At 52.2% G+C, this 21,845-nt stretch overlaps 1 protein-coding gene across 4 annotated transcripts in view; it reads right to left on the reverse strand.

Moving 5' to 3' along the window:
- Positions 1 to 21,845, reverse strand: part of AHCYL2 (adenosylhomocysteinase like 2) — a 79,498-nt gene that overhangs the window by 26,302 nt on the left and 31,351 nt on the right. Inside the window, exon 1 of one of the 4 annotated variants that reach the window (XM_032106051.1) lies at positions 2,592 to 2,700. The exons of 2 other annotated variants lie outside the window; for them this stretch is intronic. In XM_032106051.1, the coding sequence (XP_031961942.1) occupies positions 2,592 to 2,645 (54 nt within the window). In that variant the 5' untranslated portion in view covers positions 2,646 to 2,700. Of the gene's footprint in view, positions 1 to 2,591; positions 2,702 to 21,845 lie in introns of those variants that run through there. One more of the 4 variants, XM_032106050.1, reaches the window with a different exon arrangement.

Here is a 21,845-nt window from a genome sequence, read left to right on the forward strand (position 1 = left end):
TTTTCAGTTCTCTTTATGAGGCTACTGGGCCGTATTTAAGAATTCAGGAGGACAGAATTACAGTTCCAGGAAATATTTCAGCTCCCAGTGCTCATCGAGCCAACCCTCGATGTTCCCGTTGTGTTCACGATTCCTCTCAAATCTCAGGGAAATCGGAATCACAATTCCGATTGCTTGGACTCTGAGCGTACCCTGACTCACTCTGGGACAACGGGGTTAAATATTGACATCGCCAAAATACTCAGAGCCATTAATTGAGGTTGTTAACGAACCCCCAGGGGTATTCAGAGAAGTTCTGTGATTTTCAGGAAGATTTAGCCAGGAAGAGGCAGATCCCGTTCTGGGAATTCAGATTTGAGCTCAGTGGTTTAAGGGGTGCCACTGAGATGGGTGGGTGATGCTACAGAGGTGGAACCCTGTGTTTTGGGCCAGAAAGTGAAGGAAAAGGGATAATTCAGAGTCCCCTGTGAGCCCAGGTTTGTGTTGGGATGGGGGATGACCAGGCCACAGTGCCGGGGAGGAGGGAAGGACCTGGGAGAGGAGGGAAAGATCTGGGAGAGGAGGGAAAGATCTGGGAGAGGAGGGAAGGACTTGGGAAAGGAGGGAAAGACCTGGGAGAGGAGGGAAAGATCTGGGAGAGGAGGGAAGGACTTGGGAAAGGAAGGAAGGACCTGGGAAAGGAGGGAAAGATCTGGGAGAGGAGGGAAGGACCTGGGAGAGGAGGGAAGGACTTGGGAGAGGAGGGAAGGACCTGGGAAAGGAGGGAAGGACCTGGGAGAGGAGGGAAGGACCTGGGAGAGGAGGGAAAGGTCTGGGAGAGGAGGGAAGGACTTGGGAAAGGAAGGAAGGACCTGGGAAAGGAGGGAAGGACCTGGGAAAGGAGGGAAGGACCTGGGAGAGGAGGGAAGGACCTGGGAGAGGAGGGAAGGACGTGGGAGAGGAGAACAAGACCCAGGAGGGAAGGGAAGGACTTGGGAGAGGAGGGAAAGATCTGGGAGAGGAAAGAAGGACCTGGGAGAGGATTTGCAGCCGCACCTGGGAGGTTTTTCCCTGCTAATCTTGACCCAAACAACAGAACGCTGGATCAGGAGCACCCGCGGGAGGGGAAAATCCACAGCGAACTCGTGTTACAGCCAGGGCCGCGCTGGGATTAACGCCCTGATCCCGGCGGGACGGGGGCTTTGCACACACCGGGGCTTCTGTTCCCCCTCTAAGCTGCTGGCCTGAAAGAACTTCCCTTTTTTTTCCCTTTTTCTTCCCTTCATTTAAAACAAATCCCTGCACGGCTGAGCGGCTCCATCAGAGGAGCAGTTATTGGTGTGAAGCGGAGCTGGAGACAGGCAGGAATTGTAACAAAGGGGAATCATTTGTGCTCAATTCCCATTTTCCCTCCCCACGTTGGCTCCTCAAGGACATTGAGCACAACCATCTCACGGGACACAGCGATATGGATAATCCAGGGCTCTCGGAGCCCTCCCACATCCAAAACCACGTAAACGACGAAGCAAAAGAAGTCCTGGAGCGAATCCGGCAGAATTAGACCCAGACTTTAAAATAAACCCTACCCTCGACCTCTTGAAGGTTTAAACCTTTTTAAGGCCACCACAAGCTGGGTCTAGCTTTAGCTGAGACTGCCAAGAGCTGGAGGGAAGCACCAGGAAAGGGAAATTTTGGGAAAGGGCCAGGTCAAGGCTTGGATCTGCTTTTGGCTTGCGTTGACCAACGTCCTTTGGCTCAATCCTTTGGGGAAGAGAGAGAGAGTGGCCAAAAAGAGAATTTCATGGAATCCCAGAACGGTTTGTGTTGGAAGGGACCTTAAAGATCATCCCATCCCACCCCCTGCCATGGGACAGCTTCCCCTATCCCAGGGTGCTCCAATCCCTGCCAAACGCACTCCAGCCGCGTTCCAGCCCCACTGGGAAGATGGGGACATTCAAGATGGGGGTGGAAACAGAGATTTGGCTCCAGGCTGAGCTCGTTCAGCTCCAACCAAAACACCTCTGAAGGCAACAGCCAACCCTGCATGGGGTAACGCTCCAAGGAGAAGCTGTGGAGCCTTGGATTCCTCGGATTTAGGTGCCCGACCTGCTCTGGGGTGACACAAAAGCTGCTGCCTTCAACTCCCAGCAGGAACAAACGATTCCAGCTGGAAAACCTCCCCTGCAGGGGCACAAGGGGTTAATGAGTGCTACGTGCAGGTGTGTGCTCGTTACATTCCAAATGAGCCTCGGCTCTCTCTGACCCGGCTTTTCTATCACCAAGAGCCACCTTGAGCTACTTCTCCACGCAGAAAAGGTCCCGTTATCCAAGGTTTTCCTGGAAAACCTCCCTGCACCGACCCCACCGACTCCTCCATCGCTGTGCTCTGAAGAACAATCCCGGAGCAACGTGTTTGGCTCAACGCTTCGTCACTCCCGAGAGAAAACGAAGAGAAACTCTCCGGAGATCAGGAATTTCTCCAGCTGGGGGCTCCAGGAGTAAGTGATTGGGTGGAAACAGCAAGGAAAAGAGGAAGAAAATAGAGAAAAGAGAGAAACTAATGCGTTTTTGAGGAGGAAAACGATGATTATGGTCCTACAGAGTGCCCTCACCTGGGCTTTCATCCCTGAGTCCCCGTTGACGTTGTACTTCTTCTTGTTGGGCATGGCGGCCTCGCCGGCTGCCCCTGGGCGCCGCTGCCTCTGGAGCAGGGAATGCCCCCCCATTTATAGCCGCCAGCCCCATCCCGCTCCTGCCCGCAGATCCTGCCCGCTCTGGTTTCACCGGAGGCGGAGGCAGGCAGCCACGGAGGGAGGGAAGGAGAGGGAACCAGTTGGATTTTCGGACTCTTATTTTATTTTTTTTTCTCCTTTTTGGCAGGGAAGGACCCCAGGACTTAATGAGGCGTCCCGACAAACAATTCCTGCCTGTGTTTCGTGTGGAATTACAGCGTTCCCTGACCTCGGATGCTTCGCGGCAGTTTTGAACGTGGCCCGGCTTGTGCGTGCATAACAATGGCTTATTTATGTAACCAGAACAAGCTCCCCTGCTCGCTGTAATTAACTTGCTAATTAAGCTCTTTTAACTCGGGTCCTCCCCTCCCCACTCCCTCTTTCCCCCCCAATGTCAGATGATTGCATTCACGGAGCCTCATTAGAAGGAAATTAACTAATGAGCAACTAAAACAGCGGAGGCAGTTGTCGGACGGCCAAGTGGTTTTTAATTATCCCGGCCCTGGCCGTGTCCCCCAGGGCAGCCAGGGCAGAGTTTGTCCTTGGAAGGGTCCGGACTCGGACATTCATCCCTTTGGAATTATGCAATCACAGAACGGGTTGGGTTGGAAGGGTCCTTAAATCCCATCCAGTTCCACCGTCCCAGGGTGATCCAACCTGGCCTCAGACATTTCCAGGGATGGAGCAGCCACAGCTGCTCCGGGCAGGATGCTGAGGGGTTTTTATGGGAATTATCCCGGGTGACACAGGGCCAGGGATAAAACTCCTTGGTTGACAACGGCAGCTGCTAAATGAGAATTGAAATGATCGCCCTGCACAGGGTCTGCTCATTCCACAGCCTTTTAGGTGGGAAGAGATGATCCAGGGAAGAAATAATGGGGAAAACGAGGGTGGTGAGGTTGCTGTGGTCTCCTCCAACCCACCCCATCCCGCGATTCCATTCTGTGATTCCAAAGAAAAGGGATCTGGGAAGCAACAGGGCACCACAATTGTCCTCAGCACCATTTCTGACTAAATATGGAATAAAAAGCTCCCCAAGCCCTGGTTTTGTACACCTGATTTACACCTGATTTAGCCCGGATTCACCACGGATCGGATCTGATCCTGCTCCTCAACACTCATCCCGAGGATGGAAAACGCTGCCAGGGAAAATTCTTTCCAATTTTCCTGCCAGCTGCAGCCCTCGATGGCGTTTTTCATCTCCAGGGAAAATTTCAAGGAATCCACTAAAAGAGTACGAATTCCTGAGCTACATGAAAGCAACTCCTGGAGGAATGGATGGGAGGGAAAAAAAAAGGAGGGAAAACCCTCCCCAGAATTCCAGAGTTGTAGAACAACTGGGAAATGGAAATATGGAGTATTTCCAATATGGAAATATGTCAGGGAATAAGAATCTGGGATCAGCACTGTTTTTCTCAATTGACACTGTGGCCAAAGTTGTGTTTTCCAGGAGGATTTTTCATTTTCCACATTATCCACGAACCTTTTCCTGCAAAATCCTCAGGGAGACACGACTTCAGCTCAGCGTAAATCAACTCAAAGCCTTCAAAGGGGGAAAACCCCTCATTTTATGGGAACACCAAAGCACAGACTCCTTTTCCAGCAGGTTTTCACATCAAAATACCTAAACGCAAAGGCTTTTCCCGGGGAAAAATAAAGCCTTTGTTTTTCCCTCAGTGAAGGTTGAGTCCGACACACTAAAATGAAGAACCAATATTCCATAAAAATGCTAAAATCAGAGGTTTTTGCTTCATCTCCACCCCAGAGCTCAGGAATCTTCTGTAAATCGTGGGTCAGTCAAATAAAACCAGGGAGAACTACGCTCCATCCCAGTAAATTGTTCTGTAGTGAGAACGTCTTTCATTGATTCTTGGCCACGGATATTTCTTTTTTTCCAGGGAACAAAGGGAGAAAACAATGCTTTTATTTGTGGGATTAAGCGGCACCAGCATTGCTATCAACTTCCAAATCCACCTGCAAAGAACTTGGGAAGTTAAATTTCCACGTGGAGTGAGTTAAAACGCAGCGTTTTGTGGATGGAACAGCAGGATGAGGTGGTGGCCTTGGAGAAGTGCCACTGCTCGGTGACAAACGTCCTGGGAAGTCTTTTCCCAGTGGAAAAACGCCTCATCCAGTGATGATGCAAAGAGATAAAATCAATTTACCTTTTTTTGGATGGCGAAGGGCGAAGACTGGAGGAGAAGCGATTTTGTGGGACCAGCACTGAGGGGACCAAAGTCACTGTCCTGATGTCCCACCAGAGCCTCCAAACCTCCTCCCGCTTCCCTCCCATCCCTATTCATGAAGGAAAAGTTTGCTTCCCGCAGCACTGGAGCTGCCAAGGCGGATCCTTCACCTCCTGCTCCCTTTTCCCCGTGACACCCGAGAGGCGCTGGGGACAGCGGGTGTCGGCAGGAGCCCAGCTCCTCCCGCGGCACCGGTGATGCCGGATCCTCTCCGTGCTGGGAATGAGCTCCAACCCTCAGCTCTGCTCTCCTCAGCCACCCACCGAGCCCGGATCATATCATTCCAAGAAAGGGACTGTCCAAACCCGCTCATTCCAGAGTTTCACATGGGTTAAATCGATGTGGGATCCTGGCTGAGCCGGGAATTTCACCAGAGCTCAGAGCGTTTCCGATTCCGCATCTCCAAAGGTCGCACGGAGCTGGGCTCCAGGATTAACAAACAGGCTTAACCCTTCGGCATCTTCCTTCTGGGAAAACACTCCGGGAATGTGCAGGTTCAAGCTGGTTTTAGCCACAGGATTTGGGAAAGGAAGGTTGTCCAGCCCTGGCACAGCTGCCCAGGGAGGTTTGGAGTGCCCATCCCAGCAGGAGTTTCAAAGCTGTGTGGAGGCGGCACCTGGGGACATGGAGCAGTGGTGGGGAATGGTTGGACTCCATGGGCTCCGAGGGATTTTCCAACCTTGGGATTCTGTGATTCCATCAGAGTCCCAAAATGTGGAAGAACCCACATTTTAACCCGTTTTCCCAAGAAGCAATCCAAAGGAATTATTATTATTATTATTACTATTATTATTATTATTATTCTTCACTGCTAATGTAATTTTCCAATATTTGGTTAATAATAAGAGGTGGGCTGAGGTAAAAGCAGGGACTCGGCAAGAACATTAAGACCTAAAAGACTGTTTGGAATAATGACCGTAAAGATAATGAGCAATTTAGAGCTCAGGCTAATTATTTCTTGCAATGTGGCTGCTCCCTCCCACGCTGACCCGAGGAGCCACATAAAATGCGAACGAGCCGAGTTAAAATCCTGATTAAAAACATCGCTGCAGGACACGACCCCGAGCCCTCTGGAGACGGATTCCATGCCACAGCAGCTTTAAACCATCCATAAAATCATAAAACCACGCTGGAAAAGGAAATTACTGAGGCCGTAAGGTAAAAAAAAAAAAAAGTCTATTTAAATCAAGTTTTTGCCACTTGACCCTGATCCCAGCGGCACCGAATCCATCACGGGAAAATCAGAGGAGGGGATGGAGGCACAGGGAGAGGTTTTGTTTTTAAGGAGAACTCCACGAACTCTGGGCTTTTCCCAAGGAAAAATGCACCTCTGAAATGAATGAACGGGTGGAATTGTTGAAGCAGTAAAAGAAGCTGTGAGTGATGCCGAGTTTGTCACGGATAACCCTTAAATGCAAAGCTCGTTCCCTGGTTGTTGATGTGGAAATGTGATACAATTTCGGGGAAGGCTGAAAGAATCGTGCTGCAAACAAAAAAAAAAAACGAGCCAGAGGCAGAATAAACCGGAATTCTACAGTAAAATCCGTAGAATTAAGAAAGGGATAGCAGGGAACATAAAGCTGGATTCCAAGGGGAATAATGATACCTGAATGCAGTGCACGGATATTATTTGTAAACAAATATCGAATACTTTGTAGGAGCACCAGAATTCCAACTTTTTATCATGCACCGATCCAAGTATTTTTAGAACTCCCAGGAAGGACAACTTCAAATCCAGGAACTGGAGATGTGAGCAGAAATACAGGAAGAAATAACAAATATTGGTCCATTTTCGGGCCACACGACACCGACAAAGCCCCGGGGGACACGCGGAGCCAATCCCAGGCACGGAACCTTCTGCCTTCCGAGCCCTGCCAGGTTTTTGGAGCAATGTCATTTTATTTTTGGCTGCTTTGGGAATTCTTCCCGCCGGAGAAGCAAAGAAAAGTGTATTTTAGTACCTGGTATCCATTCTAAACTCTTTAACCACCCCAGTGAGGAGCACTCGTCGCCCCAAGTTTTAGAGGTTTTATTCCAACAACAGAATGTAAATTGATGGTAAAAACTACGGTGAAAAGATGGATCTGAGATGAAATTCCCAATCTCTGGGAACACGCTGTGGATTCTGCCCCAACTCTCCTCCCCGCCAGTCCCAAATTCCTATAAAAATTAGTTGTTAATACCACGGATTTGGGGTGACCAAATCATCCCCCGTGCCTTGGCTGTTAATTACGAGGCAAAAAACGCTGCCAAAGGACGGGGCTCGTTAATTCCCCACCTTAACGAGCCTCGTTCCAGCTAAATGCCTTCGTGTCCTGAAGTTCCCTCCAGGAATTCAGCTGGCTAAAAGGAGCAGGTCGGTAACTCACCATCCACTCGGGCAGCTGGAAGGCGCCGGCGCCGCCGTCCCACATCTCCGCTGGTGAATCCTTCCACGCTCACAGCTGGGAATGCACAGGGATGCAGAGGGATGCCCCAGTACAAATCCTTCCAGGCTCACAGCTGGGAATGCTGTGGGAATCACAGGGATGCACCAGTACAAATCCTTCCACGCTCACACCTGGGAATGCTGTGGGAATCACAGGGATGCCCCAGTACAAATCCTTCCATGCTCACAGCTGGGAATGCTGTGGGATGCTGTGGGATGCCCCAGTGTGGATCCCTCCACGCTCACACCTGGGAATGCCGTGGGATGCTGTGGGATGCCCCAGTACAAATCCTTCCAGGCTCACAGCTGCGAATGCTGTGGGATGCACAGGGATGCCCCAGTACAAATCCTTCCATGCTCACAGCTGCGAATGCCGTGGGATGCTGTGGGATGCCCCAGTACAAATCCTTCCAGGCTCACAGCTGGGAATGCTGTGGGATGCTGTGGGATGCCCCAGTACAAATCCTTCCAGGCTCACAGCTGGGAATGCACAGGGATGCTGTGGGATGCCCCAGTACAAATCCTTCCAGGCTCACAGCTGGGAATGCTGTGGGATGCTGTGGGATGCCCCAGTACAAATCCTTCCAGGCTCACAGCTGGGAATGCCGTGGGATGCACAGGGATGCTGTGGGATGCCCCAGTACAAATCCTTCCACGCTCACAGCTGGGAATGCTGTGGGATGCTGTGGGATGCCCCAGTGTGGATCCTTCCACACTCACACCTGGGAACACTGTGGGATGCACAGGGATGCCCCAGTATAAATCCCTCCATGCTCACAGCTGGGAACGCCGTGGGATGCACAGGGATGCTGTGGGATGCACAGGGATGCCCCAGTGCAGATCCCTCCACGCTCACACCTGGGAATGCTGTGGGATGCACAGGAATGCTGTGGGATGCACAGGGATGCTGTGGGATGCACAGGGATGCCCCAGTGTGGATCCCTCCACGCTCACACCTGGGAATGCTGTGGGATGCACAGGAATGCTGTGGGATGCACAGGGATGCCATGGGATGCACAGGGATGCCCCAGTGCGGATCCCTCCACGCTCACACCTGGGAATGCTGTGGGATGCACAGGAATGCTGTGGGATGCACAGGGATGCTGTGGGATGCACAGGGATGCCCCAGTGTGGATCCCTCCACGCTCACACCTGGGAATGCTGTGGGATGCACAGGAATGCTGTGGGATGCACAGGGATGCTGTGGGATGCACAGGGATGCCCCAGTGCGGATCCCTCCACGCTCACACCTGGGAATGCTGTGGGATGCACCAGCCCAGCCCCCCAGCTCACAGAACCTCCAGGGCCAGATCCCCCAGCGGAGGGGTCCCTCAGGATCCGGCCTCGCGCTCGGGGCAGCGATGGGTTCCTCATTCCTGCTCCAAGTCCCGCGCCAGGGAAAGGCTCAGATCCAGCCCAGTTTCACAGCCCTGATTTCCCACCGACCTCAGCTCTGCTCAGGGTTTGAGTCAGGACCAACCCGGCCGCGGCGTGGAGCACGCGTCCATCCATCACCTGCCGATGGTCCCGTCCCCAGAATTCCGATATCCCCACGGATCCGGCAGCGATGTCCCGCCTGGATTTAGACCTGGATGTGTCCAGCAACGAGGATTTCATTTGGCACCATCAAAAGTTCCTGCAACCTCAACTTGAAGAGCGCAGGGACACCTCAAATCCTGACCGAAGTTCAGCTCCAACTCGATCCGGTTCAAAATGAGCTCCACATTCCAAGGTGGACGCTTTTAAAGGACCGGCGTTCAGCGCAATCCCGGGAAGAGCGGGCATGGAGCTGCTGGAAGGGCTGCAGCTCCCTCTGCTGAGCAGAAGGAACATTTGGAAAGGGATCTCCCGCTCCTGCAGCGGCACAATTCCACATCCAGACTGGGATCCGAACACAATCCCGACCCTTCGCAGAGACGAGAACTCAGTTGTGGCTTCGGTTTAACTGAAACTCGCTGCTCCGCTCAAAATTCCACGCTTCCACGAGCTTTTGGAGCCCTCTTTGGAATGTCATCAGCGCCAGGGTGCAGGGTGGGGCTGGGAACATCCACCTTCTTTTCCTCCCTTGGAATTCCCGTTCCCTGCAGGGAATGTCCTGGAGTTGGCTGTATCTGGGGCGATGTTTTCCCACTGGTGGCAAATTCCCCCTTCCAGACTGAAAGAAGCTTCCGGTCGCTGCTGCCTTGAGCCCATCCCATTCCCGTCTCCAAGAACATTAAGCTGGGGCCAGGAAAAAGCCGGAGTGTGGGATTTCCACAGCACTGGATATTCCCAGGGAGCTGAAGGGCTTCCCAGAGCGCTCGCTGTCCTGCACACGGGGCATTCCCTCTTCCATGGAAAACATGGAATCATTGAGGTTGGAAAAGCCCTTGGAGCCCATGGAGTTCCAACCATTCCCAGCACTGCCCAGGCCAGCGCTGCCCACGTCCCCAAGTGCCACATCCACGCAGCTTGGAAATCCCTGCAGGGATGGGCACTCCACCCCTGTGCCAGGGCTGGACAACCTTTTCCAGGAAGGAATTCTCCCAATATCCAACCTGAACTTTCCCAGGTACGACAGGAGCCTGTTTTCTTTACCTCCAGATCAGCACATGGGGACAGGGAATGGGACCTGTGGTCACCTCATCACACGCAGCCTCTGCTGCTCCTTCCTCCGCTCGCTCCTCCCCCGTGGGGTCTCTCCCATGGGCTCAGTCCCTCAGGAACTGCTCCAGCCTGGATCCCTTTGCCATGGGCTCAGTCCCTCAGGAATGCTCCAGCCTGGATCCCTTTGCCATGGGCTCAGTCCCTCAGGAATGCTCCAGCCTGGATCCCTTTGCCATGGGCTCAGTCCTTCAGGAATGCTCCAGCCTGGATCCCTTTGCCATGGGCTCAGTCCTTCAGGAACTGCTCCGGCCTGGATCCCTTTGCCATGGGCTCAGTCCCTCAGGAATGCTCCAGCCTGGATCCCTTTGCCATGGGCTCAGTCCTTCAGGAATGCTCCAGCCTGGATCCCTTTGCCATGGGCTCAGTCCCTCAGGAATGCTCCAGCCTGGATCCCTTTGCCATGGGCTCAGTCCCTCAGGAATGCTCCAGCCTGGATCCCTTTGCCATGGGCTCAGTCCCTCAGGAATGCTCCAGCCTGGATCCCTTTGCCATGGGCTCAGTCCTGCAGGAATGCTCCAGCCTGGATCCCTTTGCCATGGGCTCAGTCCTTCAGGAATGCTCCAGCCTGGATCCCTTTGCCATGGGCTCAGTCCTTCAGGAATGCTCCAGCCTGGATCCCTTTGCCATGGGCTCAGTCCTTCAGGAATGCTCCAGCCTGGATCCCTTTTCCATGGGGTCATTCCTTCAGGAATTGTTCCAACATGGATCCCTTTTCCATGGGGTCAGTCCTTCAGGAACTGCTCCAACATGGGTCCCTTTTCCATGGGCTCAGTCCTTCAGGAACTGCTCCGGCCTGGATCCCTTTGCCATGGGCTCAGTCCCTCAGGAATGCTCCAGCCTGGATCCCTTTGCCATGGGCTCAGTCCTTCAGGAATGCTCCAGCCTGGATCCCTTTGCCATGGGCTCAGTCCCTCAGGAACTGCTCCGGCCTGGATCCCTTTGCCATGGGCTCAGTCCCTCAGGAATGCTCCAGCCTGGATCCCTTTGCCATGGGCTCAGTCCCTCAGGAATGCTCCAGCCTGGATCCCTTTGCCATGGGCTCAGTCCTGCAGGAACTGCTCCAGCCTGGATCCCTTTGCCATGGGCTCAGTCCTTCAGGAATGCTCCAGCCTGGATCCCTTTGCCATGGGCTCAGTCCCTCAGGAATGCTCCAGCCTGGATCCCTTTGCCATGGGCTCAGTCCCTCAGGAATGCTCCAGCCTGGATCCCTTTGCCATGGGCTCAGTCCCTCAGGAATGCTCCAGCCTGGATCCCTTTGCCATGGGCTCAGTCCCTCAGGAACTGCTCCAGCCTGGATCCCTTTGCCATGGGCTCAGTCCCTCAGGAACTGCTCCAGCCTGGGGTCCCTGTGGGGTCACAAATCCCACCAGGAATCGGCTCCAGCGTGGGCTCCTCTCTCCATGGATCCCCAGCTCCTGCCAGGACCCTGCTCCAGCAGGGATTCCCATGGGATCACAGCCTCCCTCAGGCATTCCCTGCTCTGCTGTGGGCTCCTCCAGGGCCTGCAGGTGGATCTCTGCTCCACCACGGAGCTCCCTGGGCTCCAGGGCTCCGCTGCCTCTCCACAGCCTGGGAATCTGGGAATCTCTGCTCCAGCACCTGGAGCAGCTCCTGCCCCTCCTCCATCACTGGGGAGCTGCTCCTCCCACATCTTCTCATCCTCCCTCCCGTGCTGTTGGTTTTGTTTTCCCTTGTGCGACGTTTTATCCCACGCTGCTCCCACCATCCCTGATGGATCCAGCTCTGGCCAGTGGTGGGTCCAACATGGAGCTTCTGGAAGGTTCCCACAGAAGCCCCACCTGCCCCCTCTCCCCGTCCCCACCGCTGTGCCCAGTGCTGGGCATGGCAGGACAGGAGAGGAACACCCTGGAGCGAGCCCAGGGCAGGAGCAGGGTGATGGGCACAGGAGGGGAGCGTCCCTTGGAGACGCCAAGAGCTGGGAATGCTCAGCCTGGAGCGAGGAGATCTCGGCACAAGAGGACCTGGACAGTGCCAACACCTGAGGGGAGGAGAGGACAAAGCCAGGATCTCCTCCGTGGTGACCCCTGAGTGGGCAGGAGCCACCAGGGAGAAACAGGAACGCGAGGAATTCCAGTGCACCACTAAAAAATTCCCTGTTTTCCTGGGAGGGTGACGCTGCTCTGGGACAGCGACGCCGTGGAGGCTCCATCCCTGGAGAAACCCAACACCTGAGGAGGGATCTGCTCCTGGCCAGCCTGCTCCAGGTGGCCCTGCTGGACTTGATCCCCTGAGACCTTCCTGGAAAGTTTGATCCAACCAAACATTCCAATCTATTAAACCCCGAGTTGTTTCCACTTGCCACGGCAAACCTTTCAAGTCTGGGATCATCTCTGGGATCAGGAGTTTCAGCATAAGAGGTGAGTTCCCATCGCTTCCCATCTGGGCCCAACAACCTTAATTTAGGGAAAAAACCAAACTAAAAAAATATTTAAGTTATTTTTTACGTTTCAGAAGTGCAGCTTTAGGTCAGAATGAGGAAATCAGGTTTTCCTCCTTCCCTCCCACGACCCCTCCGTGTCAGACGTGGAAACACCGGAACAAAACCTCCCCGATGCTCCCTGACCTGTGGGTGGTGGTTTCCAACATCCCTGACTCAAACCAAGGTTTAGAATTAAAAAGTCCAGGCAATACCAGCAGTGATGGGCTCGGAAAGCTGCTCCAAGTCCCGGCTCCAGGAAAAGGGATAACAATTAGGAAAAGCTTTTCAAGGCTGCTTTGATTAATAAATCACTTAGGGATGAGTTTCAGAGCCAAGAACAGCTCAACCCTCAGTAAACATAAAACTTCCATAACCGAAGGCCTGAGCGGAGAGCAGGAATTAGGAATTATTGTCCACATCCCCAAAAATCCAGGGATTGCCATTCCTGCTGAAAAGCCGGGCACGATTCAGTGCCACAAGGATGGGATCAAAGCTGGGCTGTTGGAAGAAGGAGGGAATGGGACGAATTCCAGCCGAGAGGCTGCAAGAGCCCCGTGCATGCACGAGGGGGAGCGAGAGCCTGCGGAAAAATCCCAACGTTTCCATCCGCGGAGGAAAACGGCAAAAACCGGAGAGGTTTTGAGGAGCATCCAGCTCCACCGTCGGGCGTTTGTAGGGACTTCTTCCAATGCAAACGGGGAATGAAAGCGGATTGGGAAGGGACTCAGAGCTTTTCCCTGGATGGAAGGTGAAGGGAGTTGTCCCCGTGAGGTTCCCGGGTGCTCCCGAGCTGCTGCCGTCCCCAAAAGCGCTCCAGGAACGGCTCATCCCATCTCCAGCTCTCCCCTTCGCTTGGAATTCCAGCAGATCCAGCACTGGTGAGGCCCCATCTCAAATCCTGGGGGCAGTTCTGGGGCCCTCACAAGACCTGGAGGGCCTAGGGCGTGTCTGGGGCTGAGAAATCCTGGAGCACCAGGAGAAGGGGCTGGAGAACTTCGGAGAGAGCCATGGAATTGTATCACGGGGACAAGAGCCAGAGATGGAAGTCTGGGAGAGAGCTGGGAGTTTTCTCCAGGCTTTGATGTGTGGTGGGAAGAGAAGAAACAAGAAATGAGTTCAACTCTAAATCGAGACCTTTGGGTTAAGCGTCCTTGGATAAGGAGGAGGAGTTGAGCTGGAGACCGTGGCCAGGAATGGTGAATTCCTGGAAAAAATACTGGACACACAGAGCTCACCGAGGGCAGCTGAGCGGCCTGGGCTGGTGGGAGGTGGAATTTCGGTGGGAGGTGGAATTTCGGTGGGAGGTGGAATTTTGGTGGGAGGTGGGATTTCTGGTGGGAGATGGAATTTTGGGTGGGAGATGGCATTCCTGGTGGGAGATGGAATTTTGGGTGGGAGATGGAATTTTGGTGCGAGGTAGGATTTCTGGTGGGAGATGGAATTTCTGGTGGGAGATGGAATTTTGGGTGGGAGATGGAATTTCTGGTGGGAGATGGAATTTCTGGTGGAGATGGAATTTCTGTGGGAGGTGGAATTCCTGGTGGGAGATGGAATTCCTGGTGGGAGGTGGGATTTCTGTGGAAGGTGGAATTCCTGGTGGGAGATGGAATTTCTGTGGAAGGTGGAATTCCTGGTGGGAGGTGGAATTTCTGTGGGAGGTGGAATTTCGGGTGGGAGGTGGAATTCCTGCTGGGAGATGGAATTCCTGCTGGGAGATGGAATTTCTGGTGGAAGGTGGAATTCCTGGTGGGAGGTGGAATATCTGTGGGAGATGGAATTTCTGTGGAAGGTGGAATTCCTGGTGGGAGATGGAATTCCTGGTGGAAGGTGGAATTCCTGGTGGGAGATGGAATTCCTGGTGGGAGATGGAATTTCTGTGGAAGGTGGAATTCCTGGTGGGAGATGGAATTTCTGTGGAAGGTGGAATTTCGGGTGGAAGGTGGAATTTCAGGTAAGAGATGGAATTTCTGGTGGGAGATGGAATTCCTGGTGAGAGGTGGAATTCCTGGTGGGAGATGGAATTCCTGTGGAAGGTGGAATTCCTGGTGGGAGATGGAATTCCTGGTGGGAGATGGAATTTCTGTGGGAGATGGAATTTCTGTGGAAGGTGGAATTCCTGGTGGGAGATGGAATTCCTGTGGAAGGTGGGATTTCGGGTGGCAGATGGAATTCCTGGTGAGAGGTGGAATTCCTGGTGGGAGATGGAATTCCTGGTGGGAGGTGGGATTTCTGGTGGGAGGTGGAATTTCTGTGGGAGGTGGAATTCCTGGTGGGAGATGGAATTCCTGGTGGGAGATGGAATTTCTGGTGGAAGGTGGAATTCCTGGTGGGAGGTGGAATTTCGGGTGGCAGATGGAATTCCTGGTGGGAGCTGGAATTCCTGGTGGAAGCCCACGGAATCCTGGAATGGTTTGGGTGGGAAAGGACCTTCAAGTCCATCCAGTGCCACCCCTGCCATGGCAAGGCCAGGCTGGACGGGGTTTGGAAGCTGGAAGGCGTCACCAGGAGCTGGAATGGGCTTTAAGGTCCCTTCCCACCCGAACCATTCCATGACTCCACAGTTCCAATCCCAGGGAACCTCTCTAAACCCCAAGTCCTCCAAGTGGGAAAAGCCCAAAAGCTGATGGGAAAACCCCGCCCTGCTCCAACACCAACCCGGAACTGGGTGTTTGGGATGGAAAAGCTTCCCGGAGAGCTCCCATTAATTCCCGTTTTCCAGGGGAATCAAAACCTCTCCCTGAGCAGCTCGGTCCCCGCAGCCAGACGGAACGGTTGGATCCCGCTTCCAGCATTCCCGAGCCATCCCACTGCCTGGCCGTGCCAGGGCTGTCAGCAGGAACGGGCAGATGAAGTTAACGAGCAAAGCTTTAATCAGTGGAGCTCAGTGTAATGAGCGCCCCTGGAACAGGGAATGACAGCCCAGGGCTCCCTGAGCTGCCTCTTTCCCACAGGAATGAAGTTATGGGGCCTCTGAGGGGAAAGAAAAACCCTGCAAATCCGAGATGAAGGACTGGGGACACAAATCCAGCTTTTCCCCGGGTTTGTCACCATTCAGGAAACAACGGGAGCAGAGAAGATCCGGGGGAAGGATCAGAACAGCTGGAATACGGAGAAGAAACTCATTCCCTCGTTAATAGTGCTCATAAATCTGCGTAAGGCCGGGTCTTGCTAAGCCAGGTTTAATTCCAGTGCGTGGAGGATAAAAACAAACCCACCACAAATCCCAAGGGTTTATCCCGCTGCCCTCGCTCAGCCCCGGCGGATCCCAGAGCAACTTTTTCCAGGCAAATCCCGGAAGAATTCCTCACCAATTTTACTCCACTGGACGTCCAGCCCTCATCCCAGCTCCAGAGGCTTCCCCAGCCCTTAAAGGAGTTCCCAAATGCCGGAGATTTCTATGGATGTTCCCAGCTGAGGGATGCGAGGTCGTCGCTTTCCCAGGGCCGAAGCTCTGAACGGGAACGATCTCAACCCTTCTGATCCTCAGTGAGTGACTCCACCATCCCCAAAATTATTTTGGGTCTTCAACCCCAGATTTCAGAAGTTTCACCCCCTGACATGGAGTCCACGATCCCAGGGTGCTCCAGCACTCCCAGGGATCCAGGGGCAGCCACAGGTGCTCTGGGAATTCCAGCCCAACCAGGAGTTCCTTCCCAAATCCCGTTCCCTGTGTCCTGTCCCTCCAGGCCTGTGTCATCAGGACTGCTCCGAAATTTATCCACTGTTTTAAAGTTTATTTTTGTATTTTACACAAATTTAAACCAGGATTGGATCCTTCCCCGTCGTTTGTGACTTACACAAATCCCGGTTTTTAAGATCCCAACGGGGCCATCACTGGGTTCTTGTGGAAATTACAAATAACTCAAATTACCTCAAATCAGTCAAATTACCTCGAATCATTCAAATTACCTCAAATCATTCAAATTATCTCAAATAATTCAAATTATCCCACCCTTCCTGTGCTGCAGCAAAGCTCAAACCCAACCCAGGCTGGCTGGAGAAAATATTCCAGCATGGGAATCAGCGCCAGGAGCCCCCAGCGGAATTTTACAGATCCTCATGAGTTTACCTGGAAAAAGGGAATTATTTGATTTCTCCTCGTCTTTTGCAAACAGCTGGATTGCTCTGGAAGACAAATCTGGCCCAGGTTTCACCCCAATTTAGAGCGATTTTCCCATTTTGATCAGCAAATCCCAGACTGGTTGGGGTGGGAAGGGACCAAAGCTCATCCCATCGCACCCCTGCCGTGGGCAGGGAACTTCCCCTATCCCAGGGTGCTCCAAGCCCAATCCAGCCTGGCCTTGGACGCTTCCAGGGATGGAAAAATCGACGACCTCTCTTCTTTTTGAGACAGCTGGATTGCTCTGGGACACAAACCCCACAGCACAGTGCCATAAATTTATCGGGATTTACAGGGATTTCCCATCCTGCTTCCGTTCCCTCTCCTTATTCCATTTCCCAGCGGCGGCAGCAAAGTCTGGGATACAACCAGAGCCGGGATTTGTGTCCATTCCAACCCCCTCTCCTGCCCAGCCAGGAAAACACGGAGCAAGCCACACTGAGGCGCTTATGTGAAGCGAACACAAGCAGGGACAGAGTGAACCCCGAGGAAGCGATCCCTGGAATGAGCCGGGAGCCGTCCCGGTGGAGCCGCGGCCCTCCAGGAGCGCGGGAGGGCTGCGGAACGAGGGCTGCGGGAAGCTCCGCGGGGATTCATAAACGCAGCCTGACGAGCCCAGGAGGAACGAGGGCAGCAGGGAAATCCATGAAGGCTTCTTCATGGGTATGGAAAGATCAAGGCGAGCATTAAATCCGTGTGAGAGCCTTAACGTGAGGCTAACGAGGGATTACTAACGAGCCCTCCCTTCGTTAACGCTCCCTTCGTTATCCCTCCGTGGGCTCGGCATTCCCTCCCACAGGAATGGAGCCACGGAGGGGATGGGAGCGTGAAACACCCGGAATCTGCTGCTGATGGGTTGGGAATTCCAAAAGAGGCACTGAATCCAAGGAAAAGTCATCCTTCACTGATGGCTGGACAAGGAGAAATTGGTTTTTCTATCTGGAGATTTTTCACGGCCTCATGGGATTGGTTTGGGATGGGATGGAGCTTGGGGATCATCCCCTATAATAAATTAAAATAAAATAAAAAAGGAAAAGAAGAGAAAAGAAAGTGAAAGAAAAGAAAATGAAAGAAAAGAAAATGGAACAAAATAAAATACAACAAAACAAAATCAAATCAAATCCATTAAAGTAAAATAAAATTTTAAAAATGAAATAAAATCATAAAAAATAAAATAAAACGAAATGAAATTAAGTGGAATAAAATAAAATAATAAAAAATGAAATGAAATAAAATAATAAAGAATAAAAAAATAAAATAAAATATAATAAAATAAAATAAGAAAAAATGAAACGAAATGAAATGAAATGAAATGAAATGAAATTAAATGGAGGAGAAAAGAAAAAAGAAAAGAAAAGAAAAGGAAAAGGAAAAGAAAAGAAAAGAAAAAAAGAAAAGAAAAGAAAAGAAAAGAAAAGAAAAGAAAAGAAAAGAAAAGAAAAGAAAAGAAAAGAAGAGAAAAGAATGAAAGATAAAAATGGAGTAAAATAAAATAATAAAAAATGTAATACATTAAAATAAAATAAAATAATAAAAAATGAAATGAAATGAAATAAAATAAAAAAGAAAAGAAAAGATAAAAATGAAATGAAGTAAAATAAAATAAAATAACAAAAAATAAAACAAAATAAAATAAAATAAAATAAAAATTAAAAAAATACAATATTAAAAATGAAATGAAATGAAATGAAAAAGAAAAGATAAAAATGAAATAAAATGAAATAAAATAAAATACAATGACAAAAATAAAACAAAATAAAATAAAATAAAATAAATAAAAATAAAAATAAAATAAAATGGAATAAAATAAAAATTAAACAATAAAATAAAGTACAATAATAAAAAATTAAATGAAATGAAATGAAAGAAAAAAGAAAAGAAAAGATAAAAAATGAAATAAAATGAAATAAAATAAAATTAAAATAAAATAAAATAAAATGTAATAAAATAAAATTTGAAATGAATAAATAAAGTAAAAGAAAAGAAAAGTCAATAATAAAAAATGCAATGAAATGAAACGAACCAAACCCAAATCCATGCAAGCCGACGCTGGAGCAGACACACGCCGGGAACTCTGCCCTGACACGGCGCTGTCCCCGGCTGCGTTTGCTTTCTGCAGACACCCAGAGAGGACAATTCCTGCCGGAACCGCCCGTGCTCCAGGCCGGCATCGCTGCCGGGACGTGGATCCCTCCCAGGGAATTTCGGGAGCGGATTCCAGCGGCACAGGAGCCCAGAGGCGGCAGAGCCCCAGGGAGGCGCTGGGAGCGGCTGTCACCCGCACGTTCATCCATCGCTCGCTGCCGTCTCCTTCCCGCTTTTCCCTGGAATAAACGCTGCGGCCCGGAGGAATCCTGTGAGTGCAGCAGGAAACTTCGGCTGCCCCAGCACGAAAGGCTCTGGCCCAGCGTGACCCCAGAGCCAGGAATTCCCTGCTGGAGAATCCCGGGATCCCGCAATGCTTTGGGTGGGAAGGGACTGAAATCCCATCCGGCCCCAGCCCTGCCACGGCAAAGGAGGCGTGGAAGCCGTAATTCCAGGAGTTGTGGCTCTGTCCGAGCTCTGCCGCCAATCGTTTTCATCTGGAAATAAAGCAAGGATCAGGACTGGCCAGGCTGGGAGAGCTGGGAATGTTCCCCTGGAGAAGGGAAGGCTCCAGGGAGAGCTGCGAGCCCCTTGCAGGGCCTAAAGGGGCTCCAGGAGAGCTGCAGAGGGACTGGGGCCAAGGCATGGAGGGCCAGGAGCCAGGGAATGGCTTCCCAGTGCCAGAGGGCAGGGCTGGATGGGAGATTGGGAATTGGGAATTGCTGGCTGGGAGGGTGGGCAGGGGCTGGAATGGAATTCCCAGAGCAGCTGGGGCTGCCCCTGGATCCCTGGAATGTCCAAGGCCAGGCTGGACATTGGGGCTGGAGCAGCCTGGCACAGTGGGAGGTGTCCCTGGATGGGCTTTGAGGTCCTTTCCAACCCAAACCATTCCAGGATTCCGTGGATTCTGATTAAAAACACGGACCAGCAGCACTGCACACCTAAGGAAAACCAGAGCTTGTATTCCCAGGAAAACTGGGATGGATTCCCTCCCTCTGCTCTCCCATCTCCACTGTTATTCAGGCAAAGCCCTGGCGCTGCAAGGAGCAGAGAGGAGCAGCGATCCCCACCTTCCCTCTGTCCCACACAACCTCCCGGATTCCGGCATCAGGAAAAGCTTTTCCCAGCAGGAAAACCACGGCTGTGTCCGCCGAGGTTTTCCCAATAAAAGCCATCGGAGCTGCTGCTTCCCAGGGGGAACGGGGAGCGTTCTGGAGGCAGAATTCCCCAACCCAACATTCCCTGCCTCCAAGGCAGGGCTGGTGCCATGGGATGGGATTGCTCCGGGTTTTTCATGGAAAATTGCTGCTGCCAAGGCGAGGAGGCGAGCGCTGGGGTTTGATAAGTGATGCTTCAGGAATATTTCCCTGAATGGGTTACACGGGCGGATTCATCACCGGGAAAAGCCAATCCCTGAGAGAGGCTGTGATTCCCGATCCTTCGGTGTCCCTCGGAATCACGGAGTGCTGGGAGGGACCGTAAAGGTCACCCAGTGCCATCCCCTGGACACCTCCCACTGTGCCAGGCTGCTCCAGCCCCAGTGTCCAGCCTGGCCTTGGCCACTGCCAGGGATCCAGGGGAATTCCCCCATTTTTAGGCCAGCGCAGGAAATTCCAGCCAAGATTCCAATGGAAAGCACTGGATGAGGGCGCTCTGCCGTGGATCATTCTCACCCCACTATCCCCACACGGAGACCTTTGGCAGCCACCTTCCAGTTTTTTGTGGTTTTGACCCTTTTTCCCCATTTGCTCAATCTGAGGAAGCGGGAAAAGCCCCGCAGGGCACTCCCAATCCTTGATGGAGGTTGACAGGAAAAGTGGGACAGGCTTTGGAGTAGGGACAGGACACAGGGAATGGTTTCCCAGTGCCAGAGGGCAGGGCTGGATGGGATCTTGGGAAGGAATTCCTGGCTGGGCTGGAATTCCCAGAGCAGCTGTGGCTGCCCCTGGATCCCTGGCAGTGCCCAAGGCCAGGCTGGGAGCACCCTGGGACAGTGGGAGGTGTCCCTGCCCTTGGAATGGGGTGGAATGGGATGATCTTTGAGGTCCTTCCAACCCCAATAATTCCAGGATTTGAGGGATTTTTGGCTCCCAGAACATCAGCACTGAGCTCTCTGAACACCTTACAACGCCCACGCGGCTCCACGACCCGGAAGATCCATTCCCACGCCAACACTTTGGGAATTTTCCCAATTACACCCCTGGAAACACCCCCAGATCCCTTCCGGTCCTTGGAGATAATTCCCTCAAAGCTCCACAGAACCAGGAATGTTGTGGGATCGGCTGCAGGCTCCAGGGACCATCCGTGGTGTGCCCAACCCCGGGTTCTGCGCTGGGAGCTGCTCCCACACCTGGGAACGGGCAAAACGCAAGGATTAAACAGCAGCACGCGGAGCATTTGGAATTCTTTCCGGCAGAAACCGTTCCCAGCTTTGCTGCCCGCTGCGAGCCAGGAGCAGGAGTTCCAGGGATAAACAGGAATGACTCTGCACGCAGCGCTTCCAGCAGAACTCCGTGTCCTTTTCCCAGCTTTGCCGGATCCCGTGGTCCCCCCTCCAATCTGGTTTCCTCCCATCTGCTCTGGGAACCCATCCCCCCCCCCTTTGTGTACTAATACAGAGATAATTAGGGGGAAAAAAGCCCGCTCTGAAAACCCAGCAGGTGCTCCACGTTCAGTTCTGCACCGAAAAATTCCTGCTCCAAGCGAACCTCAGCCCTTTTCTTTTCACCGCAACGCACTGAACTTATGCGCGATTTCCGTGGATTTATGGAAAATGTTCCATTTCCTTACGGTTTGTGGCAGATTTGGGGATGCAAACAGCCAGGAGTGCTGATGCCACCGCCTCGAAGCACTCCAAGTTCTCCAGGGAAAGTTCCCAGCTCCTCCAGTGAAGAATTTTTGGGTGTTTCCCAACCTGATTTAGTTAAAATTCACCCAGATTGATTTCCAGGGTGGGTTATTGGTGACCAGGCTGGTCCTGAACGTCTCAGCAGGGGCAGAAGAAATCCCGAGATCCCTGAGAAGTGCTGGGAGACAACCTCGGCCCCCGTTGGAATGGGCAGGGTTTATAAAGAGCCGGGATTGGGAACAGCACACAAGAACACGGATAATTAACACGCACTAATTAACGCAGCATTAGTCACGTTCTGCTGGAGAAGGGGCTGATAGC

Source organism: Corvus moneduloides, chromosome 4 (assembly GCF_009650955.1).
Source record: "Corvus moneduloides isolate bCorMon1 chromosome 4, bCorMon1.pri, whole genome shotgun sequence".
Classification (NCBI taxonomy): domain Eukaryota; kingdom Metazoa; phylum Chordata; class Aves; order Passeriformes; family Corvidae; genus Corvus; species Corvus moneduloides.